Source organism: Olea europaea, chromosome 5 (genome assembly GCF_002742605.1).
Source record: "Olea europaea var. sylvestris chromosome 5, O_europaea_v1, whole genome shotgun sequence".
In the NCBI taxonomy this organism is placed as follows: Eukaryota; Viridiplantae; Streptophyta; class Magnoliopsida; order Lamiales; family Oleaceae; genus Olea; species Olea europaea.
This window is the reverse complement of record NC_036241.1, coordinates 1034434-1047597: the sequence shown is the minus strand read 5'-3', so window position 1 is coordinate 1047597 and position 13164 is coordinate 1034434. Positions and strand designations below refer to the sequence as shown.

Below are 13164 nucleotides of genomic sequence, written 5' to 3'. Positions count from 1 at the left end.
GTGATGCGGGCTGCCAAGTAAATCAAATGAAAAGAAAAATAAATGTGTTTGCTGTCTTTAAATTTACAAATCAGTTTAATTTTTTTTCAAACGTGTTACTTAAATTAGTTAAGAGTTTATGTTATGTTTAGATAAAATTTTCATATTTTAAATTTAGATTTATAAATGTTGCAGTTATTTGTTTAGTAAAAAAATTTATTTTTGTAGTTCTACATTTAAAATAAAGAAAAATAAATTTTTCTTAACGTTTCGAAATTTATAAAAAATTGGAGCGTTATAAATTTAGCAAGAACGGGCTCAAACAAGAGCAAAATGTGTAAACAAAAGCAGCCACGAATTAAGCACAGGAATTCCCAAGAATTTACACATGGCAACGTTTGGGAGGCGACTTCAGATTTCGCACGACACCAACCTCTTATCAACAAAACAAAAATCTCTCACAAAAATGTTTCACAACTTTGAACTTTCTCTTCCTTCCTTCCTTTTCTGCCTACCCGAAGTCTCCGTTAATTTTGAAACGCACCTTCTTCGGCCATGTCCGCCATTGCTGCTGCTGCTGCTGCGCTTTCTATTCCTACCTCTCTTTGTCGTTCATCAAAGTTTACCGCCAAAAAGGTGCTTTTTTGTGGGTTTATAGGAATTTTAGTTGAGGTTTTGTATTTATTATTATTATTATTATTTTTAAACTTAGTTGTAGAACTCTTGATCCTTATTTAGTGTAGTTAGAAGGGAATTTTCTTTTCTGGTTTAGTTGATCTGTTATAGTTTGTAAGTTTTGATGAAATACACTGGTGGTGGCATGTTTGGTTGGGTGTTTTTGTTTGTGACAGTAACGAAGTAACATAAGTTAAAATCTTGTTTATTATACTCTTAGTTTTGAGTCACTTAGTACCAAACATGCACCATTTGTTTCTTGCTTAAATTAATATGGATTTTATGCTTCTTAATTGTAACTATTGTTAAGTTATTTTTCTGTAGTAAATTTTGAACTTAATGGTGGCAGTCTTGCCTTTCATCCAGTTTATTTAGAAGGGTTTTCCAGTTTTGTTGATCTGATAGTTTATAGACTGCCTTGATCAATAGAAATTAATCTTTAATGAAATACACATGTACTTGTTATAAAAGTTTTGGCAATTTCTGTATATTCCATCAATTAGTATATATTTTTGGATTTATCCACAGATGGAAATGAGTAAAAGATTATATGTTTTTCGAGCTCTGTGTAGAAAGATTCAGTCTCCTTAAATTTCTATTAATCAGATTGTAGTTGATTTTTACATGGTCAGTTGTAGTGAAGGATCTTGTAGATCTAGCAACGAATCGAACAAAGTGGTGAAAAAATGATTTATGTAGTCGACCTCAAATTTATTCCGAACCTATAGCCAATATAACTCTTAACTTTGTTTTCCACTTTAACCTCTTTGCAAGTGATATAATTAACCATATTGAACATCCCATTAATGTATAAGTAGGTAGCATTAAATACTTAGCTGAACCATGTTGCATTTTGGACGCAGGCTGTCAAGGGAGGCTTTGCAGTGTCAGCTATCATAGGGGAGGAAGGCGAGTTGGTTGACAGGAAAAACCTATGGATGACTATTTTTGAAGTAGAAGATCCGAGGTCTAAAGTCCCTCAATGTAAAGGCAAGTTCTTGGATGTGAATCAAGCTTTAGAAGTGGCTAGATATGATATACAGTACTGTGATTGGAAGGCTCGGCAAGATGTTCTTGCAATCATGCTTTTGCATGAAAAGGTTGATCAATCAATTGCATCTTGATGTACTTTTTTCTATGAAAAATCAGTTGATGAAGAAGAACGGTTTCTCTAATTTTCTACATCCCATTAAATTTCATTGTTCTCACCTTTTATAACAACATAGGTTGTACAAGTATTGAACCCTCTTGCCCGTGAATACAAATCGATTGGTACCCTGAAGAAGGAACTCGCAGAGTTGCAAGAAGAGCTGGCAGTAGCTCACAATCAGGTAAGTTGGGCGCTAGCTCTTTATATGAGATTAATATAATTATAATTAAGGGCTTTCTCTTTATTAAGATCCTTTTTGGCAAAACTTCTGCTTTTTGGAGACCTTTTGACACCTTCCTCTAAAAAAGCTTCTAACCAGACAAACTACTTTCGGTAAATTATCCAAACAGGTCCAAAAACTTCTTAGTTTCAAAAGCAACTTTTATCTTTTCAAAAGTCCTACCATACAATAATACACTTCTTGAGAATTATCTTTTGATTAATAAAATATTTGATTACCTATTAAAAAAAAAAGCCTGCCAAACGAGTCCTACAATTGCTTGAGGCCAGAAATTTTAATACAATCTAGTAAGATCTAGTTGAATGATAAAAGAATCTATGGATTTTAGGGAACTATAGTTATTTGGCATAAGATTCACAGCTGACGGGGAAGATCAGGTAAACAGGCAATCAAATGGGAAGTGTTTTATACCTATGTCCGTCAAAGCCTTATTTTTGCCATTTCCTTAATACTTTGGCTCTTAGGAGTCTCTTTGTAGGGTAATTGGGCAAAGTATGACCTGTTAGCCCATGGATACCATGATGATTGATGAAGCGGCTCTTGCCATCTTTGTCTGAGTAGATTATTTCAGTGGTTGCCCTAGTTTCTCGGCCTTGTTCCATACATCAGTTATATCTAGCAGTTCCATTAGCCATCGTTTTGGGAAGTCTCGGCTCTATATGATATCACTCTCCATTATCTTCTTTCAAATGTTGGTGTGCATTCACCCTTAGTGTTTCCTTTTTGTTAAAAACATGATAATCCCCTTAATGCCATAAAAATCTTTTATAATTAGCGAACTATGTCTGACTCATATAACACATACAGGTACATATTTCAGAGGCAAGGATTGGCACTGCTTTGGACAAGCTAGCTTACATGGAAACTTTGGTTAATGATAGGCTATTGCAAGATAGAAACACGATGGAATTTAACGTGTCAACCTCTACCCCGAGCACTTCTACAGAATCTCTTGATACTGTCAAGACCAGGCAGCCGAGAAGAAGCCTCAATGTGTCCGGTCCTGTCCAATCTTACCATGCCCGTTTGAAGAATTTTTGGTACCCTGTTGCTTTTTCTGCAGATCTGAAGGATGACACCATGGTAGTGTATTTGATAGAAACTTGTACTTCCTCCTTTATACTCATTAATGTGTACCATTTGGGTTTTTTACGTTCATATCCAAACTAAAGTAGTAATGGGCACTCGGATATATATTTTGTGTTTTAATGCTTGTAAGTTGTGGGTCCAATGGAATGTGTGGATGCTACGTGGATAAAAGTTGTAGATTCTGAATGTGTGGATAAAAATATAGTTTGACTAGATATTCAATTATAAGTTATGCCAAACATGCACTTAGCCAAGATATCTTCTAAACCTAAATGATGAGCCCAACCTGGTTTCACGTTTGCACAGATTCCCTACAGGAAAAAAAAATCTTAACACTCTTGGCATCTTGGTCTATAGATTCTTTTCTTTGTCCGTGAAAATAGGCTGTTTTGGTCCAAAAAATTCAAACTTGTTCGTATTTTACTATCTTGCTTTTCGTTTCTTCTCTTATTCTTTCCCTGTATATCATGGTTTATTGTGACTTTTCTACTGAAATGATGATCTTAGGACATCTTTGTTGTCACTCGGGAAGGCTGGAATCTAGTCTACTTTTAGGGTTATGTTTGGCACACATTGACATTAAAATGGACAAGATTTTACCTTCATCTTGACAATACTGTTCACTCCACCGTAGCAAACATCTCATTAGAGCTTTGTTCTATTATTTTCTTATTGATAATAGCTTCGAAAATTTTCACAGGTTCCAATAGATTGCTTCGAGGAACCTTGGGTAATCTTTCGTGGGAAAGATGGAAAACCTGGATGTGTCCAGAATACTTGTGCTCACCGGGCCTGCCCACTTCATCTGGGTTCAGTAAACGAGGGTCGCATCCAGTGTCCTTATCATGGTTAGATATGATAGCTTAACGTTTTACACAAGTTTATTTATAGCTGATATAATGACACTTATTCTTTTCACATAATCACTGATGTCAGGATGGGAATACTCGACCGATGGAAAATGTGAAAAAATGCCGTCGACTAGATTACTTAACATAAAAATCAGAGCATTACCATGCCTTGAGCAGGAGGGAATGATATGGATTTGGCCAGGCGATGATCCGCCTACAGCTAACCTTCCTTCTTTACTACCTCCATCAGAATTTCAAATACATGCTGAGGTATGTAGTAGTACCTGCATTCAATTATCTTGTCAAAATATTTGTTATGGTTAAACCTTTATCCTTCATCTGAGAGGAAAAGTAAATGAAAAAAGAAATATCAAACGAACAAGAATACACAGATTTATAACGATTCACCCTCAATGCAGATCGTGATGGAACTTCCCGTAGAACATGGACTACTACTGGACAACCTTCTGGATCTTGCACATGCTCCCTTTACCCACACGTCTACCTTTGCTAAGGGATGGAGTGTTCCCAGGTTGGATCCAGCTATTACTTTTTGTACCATTGTGCAACCACTAAATCTTATTTAATTCATGTCACTTTTACCATTATTATAAATAGCCTTCCAGTGAAAGAGTTGCCTCCACTCGACCCTTGGTGGATTGCATTACTTGTCTATCGACCTTTAGTCGAGTGGACGAGTTGTAACACAAACTCAACCTGCTCTTCTCCTCTCTCTGTTCTCTTTCTTATTTGTCTTGTGCCTACAAAACATCATAGGTCGAACTCCAAAATCTTTTTCTTGCTTTCACTCCCTTCCAAAATCATGCCAGTTATTATTACACATGAACACATCAAGAAGCTAAAATGAATGGAGAAACTTGTGCATTAGGAGGCTCTTTTTCATTTTCGCATACAACTTGACTCCTTAAAAATTTATCAAAAAAATATTATCATTTTAACGCCAAAAATTCAAATTCAATGAAGCCATCTTATTGCAACAGAGAGAGCTTATGTGTTCTTTGATCTTTTTATTTGAATCCTCAGCTTGGTGAAATTTTTGACGCCTGCATCTGGTCTGCAAGGATACTGGGATCCCTATCCAATAGATATGGAATTTAGACCACCTTGTATGGTATTATCAACAATTGGAATCTCAAAACCCGGGAAATTAGAAGGGCAAAATACTGGAGAGTGTTCAACACATCTTCACCAACTCCATGTTTGCTTACCGTCGTCAAGACAGAAGACTAGGCTATTGTACAGAATGTCGCTTGACTTTGCTCCTGTACTGAAGCACGTTCCTTTCATTCAATACCTGTGGAGACATTTTGCTGAAAAGGTAAAGTTTTTGTGCGTTTAAGCAAAAGAAATCACTTATATTACGTAACTCTTACTTTACTGTCACGTCATTGGAAATTTTCATCGTACATCCACTAGTCATTGAGAACTTTCTCCTCATTTCACACTAAATTATGCCTCTTGCTCTTGGATCAATAAATTCCATCTTGCCTGTTTCTAAACTCCTTATTTTCTAGTCGAAGTCTTGATGTCAAATCCATATCAACAGGTATTGAATGAGGATCTACGGCTTGTTCTTGGCCAGCAGGAGCGCATGCTCAATGGCGCAAATGTTTGGAATTGGCCAGTGTCATACGATAAGCTGGGAGTAAGATACAGGCTATGGAGAGATGCAGTTGAGCAAGGATCTAAAAGATTACCCTTCGAGAAATCAGCATAAAAATTGTTTCACAAGTAGATTTGTTATTTCTTATATTGCTTCTCCTCACAACATAGCTCCTGTGCATTTCTGATCCGAGATTCGGAATTCCTTTGTCTTGGAAGTTACGACTGAAAATTCTCCTAAGTCGAGGAAAGGTGATCTCCACATACACCCCCCGTAAAAAGAAAAGTTTACACTTCTATTTTCTGTCATTTTTTTAGTGTACAGTTCTGAAACAGAGCCACTTCCTGCCCGTCCTTGCTGAGGGCGCAAGGGTCATTTTTGTTTTTGACCCTGTCACCGAAATGTATGATATTGTCATTCCGTTCTTGATATAGCTGAAGATTTGAATCTGATAACTGAGACTGGACATCTGCTGTGTCCAGTGCTTGTTCATGTAAAGAGCAATTTAAATGGCACTTCATTTAACAAGCTCAATTCAAAGCAAATATTCTTTTACACAACCCGAGTTTTCATATTATGTCAGGCGCATGCCCAATAACACTGTACATTTTGATACAACTCTTACACCAGTACTACATATTTATCTATAACATAGAATAGGATTTACCGAAGAAAACCATAGGTTTGATTTACTTACGCTGGTTTCCACACTGTGAGCACTTCGTGAAACATCTCAACCATTAGTTCTCTGTCTGCCTGCCTGAAGAAATCACAAATTTCATCTCGAACATCATAAATCTTCCCAAAATCAAACAAGTACATCAAGCATCCTTGTTTCAGTTTGTTGAGCTGGTAAAGCCAAGCCTCATGTAACCTCTCAAGGACATTTCCCGAGTTGATATCTTCTAGTAGACTTTCCTCACAAGCATCCTTCAACTCTACAATGTCGTACTTGTTTGCCGCACCCAGCAATGCCAATCGGTGCTTCCAGAAACTTTCTTGGCTTATAGTTCCATACAAGGAACTGAGAAGGGCCGCGCATGACTCTGTTGACATATCTTCTATATTGATTGTTGAGGATTCTTTCTCCTTGAGGTCGTGCAAGAACATGCTGTCGAACACCGGAGAGCTTGCAGAAAGAATTGCCTTGTGGGCTCGTAGCGTTCCATCAGCCGTGTTAATGGCGACATCAGCATGAATAGACTCGTTAAGCATGCGAGAGAGGCATCTGAGAGTGCTTTGAGTTGCTAGATATTGCATCATACCATCACTCGGCCATATTGAACTGCCTTCTCCACCCTGAAGTTTAATAGTAAGAGAGAACTGTGTTTTAAGAAGAGACGATTATGCATCTCAAAGAAAACTATTTTAGCATGTTTATTAAGATGGATTGGATAGTACAGAATAGCGTGAAACAAGAAAAAGAAGTTAAATTCTTGTTTGATGTACTATACAATCTTGTCCTTACCGTGTAACAAACATTTCATTAGTGATGTTCATTCTTTTTTTAGGCTATCCGGTTTGTGTAAAATCTAAATGACCTACTAATCAGTCTTCAGATGAGTAAGGCAGCATAGAAGCGAAGCAAACTACGCTGCTAAGATACATATGCACAATATTACTTAAAAATGATAAATATTATGTAGTATACTACCTAATGTAAATTATGCAGATGCTAGTTTCAAAAAGAATAGAAAAATATTAACAAGAAAAAGGACCATCCCCGCCCCCAACCAACCAAAAAAAAAAAAAAAAAAAAAAAAAAAAAAACAAAGGGTAAAGCACAAACATAAAATTCAATATGATACCAAACTGCAACGACCCAAAATTTAACGATTTATGATACCAAACTGCAACGACCCAAAATTTAACGATTTAAATCGCAACATAAAACTTACAATAAACATTTAATGGCTTATAATAAATGATGTTAGACAAAATTTTAAAAGTTTAATATATAAAATTATAAGAAGATTTAAAATATTTTCCATTCAATTTGGCCTCTCATCTGTCAAAAATTTCCTTTTTCTAAAATGGACTCACATAATTGATCATAAATAAAATTTTGATTTCATTAATAAATAAATCATGTCTCAACTTGTTAAATAAAAATTCATAGATGATAAAACTTTTAATCATGTTACACTAGATTAACTTATTGAGTTTTATAAATCCTGACACCATAGTTATACCTTACCGCCCATTGACTTGTGAGTAGGGTGTATATATGGAAATATTCAATAGAACACGAAATAATAGTGCGATCCTCAATAAAAGATTTAAAACACGTGTCAAAAATATCATACTGTCAACATATTTTTAGAAAGATGTAAAAGCTCAATAAATATCATATTTTTGGTATCGGATGACTATAATATACATATCATATCTTTAGCTTTCATTAGGATAATAATGTAACATGAAAAAAATAATTTAAACGGAGTAAGGATCAATGACATTTCGTTACATCAAATTAACTTTTGAAATACAAGACCAAAATCACGTTCCAACCTAATTCTTTTTACCTGCCTGCCGTTAAAATATATCTGTATATATGCTAGTAATTATAAAAATTGTAAGGTGTTTAAAGTGGGTAACAGACTTCTAATATAATATGTATAGGAAGTCGTGCCCTCAAAGAAATTGGTTAGACTTTTGAGGAATCAAATTCGGTTGATTGATATTTATATATTCATCAGCAAACATCTTATCTTTATAGTGTGTGAGGGAACAAGTGACTTTTTCATACATTCATAAGTCAAATCAAAAGAATTTAAATAATATTAAATTTCAATAATATGCTAAGAGCTCCAACACATGGCTGTCCATAAGTTTTTAAAACATAACATTTTTATTTAATATAAACCAATTAATATCATTACTAAACAATGGTTTAATCTTATACTATAAATTTTAAATTTATTAATTAACTAAACTAAATTACAATGTAAGACAATATCTTACGACCTCAAAAACTTGGGCCTCGCTTATCCAAATTAACTTTTTCTCGAGCCTAATATGTATGATTATTTACTGGCTATTCAATGAGCTAAAAATCGATATATAAAACACAATCTATCAACATCTATTTATTTAACCCAATTAAAGGGTGCAAAGGTGTTTTCGAAGATCAACTTAAGGTTAGGGTATCATCAGCTAAAGGTCAAGGCAACTGATATACCAAAAAACTATTTTTAGGACTCGTTATGGGCATTATGAGTTCACTATTATGCCTTTTGTTTTGACCAATACCTCAGCAGTATTGATGGATCTAATGAACCAAGTATTCCATCAATATTTGGACCAGTTCATCATAATATTTATTGACGACATACATGTGTACTCCAAAGATAAGAAACAACACGAGGAATAACTCCAAGTAGTACTCGGTACTTTGAGAAAGGAAAAATTATATGCTAAATTCAAGAAGTGTGAATTTTAGCTCGATGAATGAGTTTTCTTGGTCATGTGGTTACCGCGCAGAGTTTTGAGATAGACCCAGTTAAAGTGGAAGTAGTAACAAATTGGCTTAGACCGACCACTGTGGGTGAAGTTTGCAGTTTCTTGAGGTTGGCCGGCTATTATAAGAAATTTATTGAGGATTTCTAAAAACAACTGGGCCGATGACTCAAATGATTAGAAAGTGTGAAGTTTCAGTGGACGTAAAAGTGTGAAAAATGTTTTCACAAACTCAAGCAAAGATTAGCCTCAACTCCTATATTGACAGTGACTGAAGGTTCCGATGGATTTGTCTTATGGCAATATCTCTAAGTAGGGTTTGAGTTGTGTTTTGATGCAATATGGAAATGTGATTGCTTGTTCCTTGAGACAGTTGAAGTAGTACGAGCAGAACTATTCGACGCATGACTTAGGACTAGCAGCGATAGTTAATGCCTTAAAGATATGGTATCATTATCTCTATGGTGGCAAGTGTGAAATCTATACAGATCACAAGAATCTTAAATACTTTTTCACACGGAAGGAACTAAATGTGAGGCAGAGGAGATGGTTGGAGTTAGTGAAAGACTATGATCGTATGATTTTTTACCATCCAGGTAAGGCTAACATAGTCACAAATGCTTTAAGTAGGAAGACGGGATTGCAATTAGCAGTTTTACCCACGGAGTTAGAACATTTGATAAAGGACTTCGAGAAATTAAGATTGGAAGTCTTCACATCAATGACTGTTACTATAGCGAGAATAATAGCATTAATGATTCAACCTACTCTTCGGGATCGAATCAAATAAGCAAAAGATAAGTATCCATTTCTACGAAAGATTAAGGCTGAGGGATACTAGCATTCGTTCGCCCCTTTAGGGCTCCCCTCATTCAATAAAAATCAGAGGCAGGGGTTAGGGCAGACTCACGAAAGGATTAGCCCGACCAATCCCATCGCCCCCATATAGTCTTATGACTCCGTAAGGAAATCAACCTAAAGAGTCTTATGCCCCATACACTCTTTCACTATCAGAAATTTAAGGTTAAGTTTGTGTTCCGCGAACTCCAGTATTAGATTTAAAATATCTGCAGATAAAGTACTGACTGAAGATTGTGCATGCCCAAGAATGCGAAAATAAGGAACAAGTTATTGAAAGAGACTCGTTCCACCCTGTATCTTGCACATTTAGGTAGTTTTTTGGTAGAGAAACATGAAGAGAGGAATTGATCTATTCGAGAAAAAGTGCATATCCCCTATCCATTGGGACAAGCTCGAAGAGAATAGAATTTTGGGTTTTGAAATTATTGAATGAACAGTTGAGGAGGTTGGCAAGAATGGAGCAAGAATAAAGATAACACAATATCGACAAAAAAGTTATGCCGATTGTAGAAGAAATGATCTAGAATTTCAAGTAGGTGATAAGATTTATCTAAAAATAGAACTAATGAAGGGTGTATTGAGATTTGATCAGGGAAAGTTTAGACCACGTTTCATTGGACCTTTTGAAATTTTTGAAAGGATTGGCGTTCTGGCTTACCGACTAATCTTACCACCTGAACTTGCAGCAGTGCATAACGTGTTCCATGTTTTGATGCTCAAAAAATATATTCATGATTCTAATTATGTGGTGAACCATTCGGCATTGAAAGTACAAAAGGACTTGTCATATGGATAAGTTTCGATAATGCTTTTGGATCGAAAGGTGCACCAACTAAGAAATAGAGAAGTTCCTCTGGTCAAGATTTAATGGTGAAATCACGGACCTTGCGAGTCAACTCGAGAGAAGGAAGAGGAGCTTAAAACCAGATATCCAGAATTCTTCATTTAGCCGAGGTAAATTTTCGAGGACGAAAATATATAAGGAGAGGAGATTGTAAAACCGCGATAATTTTATAGTGTAAAATTTATTTTCTTGATGCTATTAGTTATATTTTTTAGAGTAGAAGAACTAAAACAAAAAATAGGTTTGAAATTCTTATATTTGGGTTAAATAAATAGATTTTTATAGAGTGCGTTTTATATATCGATTTTTAACTCATTGGATAGCCCGTAAATAATTATGCATATTAGGCTTGAGAAAAAGTTAATTTGGATAAGTGAAACCTAAGTTTTTGAGGTCGAAAGACATTTCCTTACATTGTAATTTAGTTTAGTTAATTAATGAATTTAACATTTATGGCATAAGATTAAACCATTGTTGACTTTAATGGTAATGATATTAATTGGTTTATATTAAATAGAAATGCTAAGTTTTAAAAACTTATGGATAGCTACGTATTGGAGCTTTTATCATATTGTTGAGATTTATTATCATTTAATATCATTTAAATTCTTTTGATTTGACTTATGAATACATGAAAAAGCTACGTGTCCCCTCACTATAGAGATAAGATGTTTGCTGATGAAGATGTGATATATCTTTCAATAGAATCTGGTTGCAACATACACCCCACTCAAGATTTTATTCCTTAAAAGTCTTAACCAATTTCTTTGAGGGTGCAGCTTCCTATACATATTATATTAGAAGTCATTTACCCACTTTAAACATCTTACAACTCTAATAATTACCCAGCACATATACAGATATATTTTAATGATAGGCAGGCAAAAAGAATTAGGTTGGAACCTGATTTTGGTCTTGTATTTCAAAAGTTAATTTGATCTAATGACCGTTGATCCTTATCCCTTTTAAATTATTGTTTTCATGTTGTTAAATTATTATGCTAATGAAAGTTAAAAGATATGAATAGATATATATGTTATGGCCATCCGATAACAAAGATATGATATTTATTGAGCTTTTCCTGCTTTTTAAAGATATGATGATGATACAATATTTTTGACACATTTTTTAAATCTTTTTTTTGGGATTGCACCATTATTGTGTGTCCTATTGAATACTTACCCTTTCTCCTACTCTTCACAGGTCAGAATAGGTCGTTGGTTAGCGGGCAATAAGGTACATTCATGATGCCAGAATTTATGAAACTCAATAAATCAATTCGGTGCAACATGATTAAAAGTTTTATTTATAGCCTTATTTTTAGTTTTATTATCTATGAATTTTTATTTAAAAAGTTGAAATATGATTTATTTATTATAAAATTTCTATGTGTGTTATTTTGTATTGATAAAACTAAAATTTTATTTATGATCAATTATGCGAGTCCATTTTATAAAAAGGAATTTCTTGATAGACAAGAGGCCAAATTGAATGGAAAATATTTTAAATCTTCTTACAATTTAATATACTAAACTTTTAAAATTTTGTATATTATCATTTATTATAAGCCATTAAATGTTTAATGTAAGTTTATGTAGCGACTTAAATCTTTAAATTTTGGGTCGTTACACCATCTAAGTTCTAACTTCTGAGAAAATTTAAGAGAAAACTCACGTTTAGAGGGTAGATCTTCAGGTCCAGAAACTCTACATCAACGACGAATCGACCATGAAAGTTAGAGTCAACAGGCCAGGCGAAGTCATCACTCGTTCGAAGCAGCCTCTCATGAACTACAGAAAAAGGCTACAAGAATTGACTAGATGATTTTCAGGTATAGCAGCAAGATAATGCATGTAGCTATGGCAGTATATTTATATATCTTCAGCATGCTCGGTAAAGTAAATTAGACACGAGTAACTAGTAATAAATATGAAAAAGAAGTTGAAACTTTGTACAATGGACATAAGAATAAGCCCAAGACAACGCTTTCTGAGTTTAAAATTTACAATTAACGGTGGATTGTACAATTTAACTTTTCGTTATGCTAAGTCATTTCACTTAAGTCTGTATAGTTGATTTACCAGATCAAATGCGTTTAGCATCCTCAGCAGCTACCTGAATCATGCTACATATGGATAGTAGCATTATACATAGTTCGTTATCCTGTCAATGTTATCTTCACTTTTAAGTCAAAAAAATGTATTCAACGTTTTAAAAATATATTACCCGAATAAGATGAAACTTTGTAACTTGCAATTGTTCATATACTACGTACTATATAAAGATACTTACTTGAAAAGACATAAAGTTAATATACATAATGAGAAATGGACTAACTTATTCAAATTTTTAATAACCAACCTCATATTTTCCATAATACAGTTCACCCAT

The 13164-nt window shown here is 34.4% G+C and overlaps 2 protein-coding genes across 2 annotated transcripts; one reads left to right on the top strand and one right to left on the bottom strand.

The window, feature by feature from the left end:
* Positions 1 to 418: 418 nt before the first annotated feature.
* On the top strand, positions 419 to 6101 carry LOC111394351 (chlorophyllide a oxygenase, chloroplastic-like). Its single transcript, XM_023020118.1, has 9 exons — positions 419 to 615; positions 1518 to 1754; positions 1881 to 1985; positions 2853 to 3128; positions 3835 to 3982; positions 4071 to 4255; positions 4405 to 4517; positions 5030 to 5324; positions 5553 to 6101. The coding sequence occupies exons 1-9, from the start codon at positions 535 to 537 to the stop codon at positions 5721 to 5723; spliced, it is 1611 nt and encodes a 536-aa protein (XP_022875886.1). The 5' UTR covers positions 419 to 534; the 3' UTR covers positions 5724 to 6101.
* Positions 6102 to 6105: 4 nt separating this feature from the next.
* LOC111394896 (BTB/POZ domain-containing protein At1g21780-like) lies at positions 6106 to 13164 on the bottom strand. Its single transcript, XM_023020946.1, has 4 exons — positions 13135 to 13164; positions 12889 to 12936; positions 12448 to 12576; positions 6106 to 6908 (listed from the first exon to the last, which is right to left on the bottom strand). Exons 1-4 carry the CDS (start codon positions 13162 to 13164, stop codon positions 6303 to 6305), a joined length of 813 nt encoding a protein of 270 aa, XP_022876714.1. The 3' UTR covers positions 6106 to 6302.

What these genes read in the sequence shown, in the direction of transcription:
- LOC111394351 (XM_023020118.1), top strand. Translation starts at nt 535, where the DNA reads ATGTCCGCCATTGCTGCTGCTGCTGCTGCGCTTTCTATTCCTACCTCT. An exon ending in CAAAGTTTACCGCCAAAAAG is followed by an intron (nt 616 to 1,517) that starts GTGCTTTTTTGT and finishes TTTTGGACGCAG; the next exon opens with GCTGTCAAGGGAGGCTTTGC. An exon ending in GGAGACATTTTGCTGAAAAG is followed by an intron (nt 5,325 to 5,552) that starts GTAAAGTTTTTG and finishes CCATATCAACAG; the next exon opens with GTATTGAATGAGGATCTACG.
- LOC111394896 (XM_023020946.1), bottom strand. Translation starts at nt 13,164, where the DNA reads ATGGGTGAACTGTATTATGGAAAATATGAG. An exon ending in TGTATTATGGAAAATATGAG is followed by an intron (nt 12,937 to 13,134) that starts GTTGGTTATTAA and finishes TAACATTGACAG; the next exon opens with GATAACGAACTATGTATAAT. An exon ending in CCATATGTAGCATGATTCAG is followed by an intron (nt 12,577 to 12,888) that starts GTAGCTGCTGAG and finishes CAATTCTTGTAG; the next exon opens with CCTTTTTCTGTAGTTCATGA.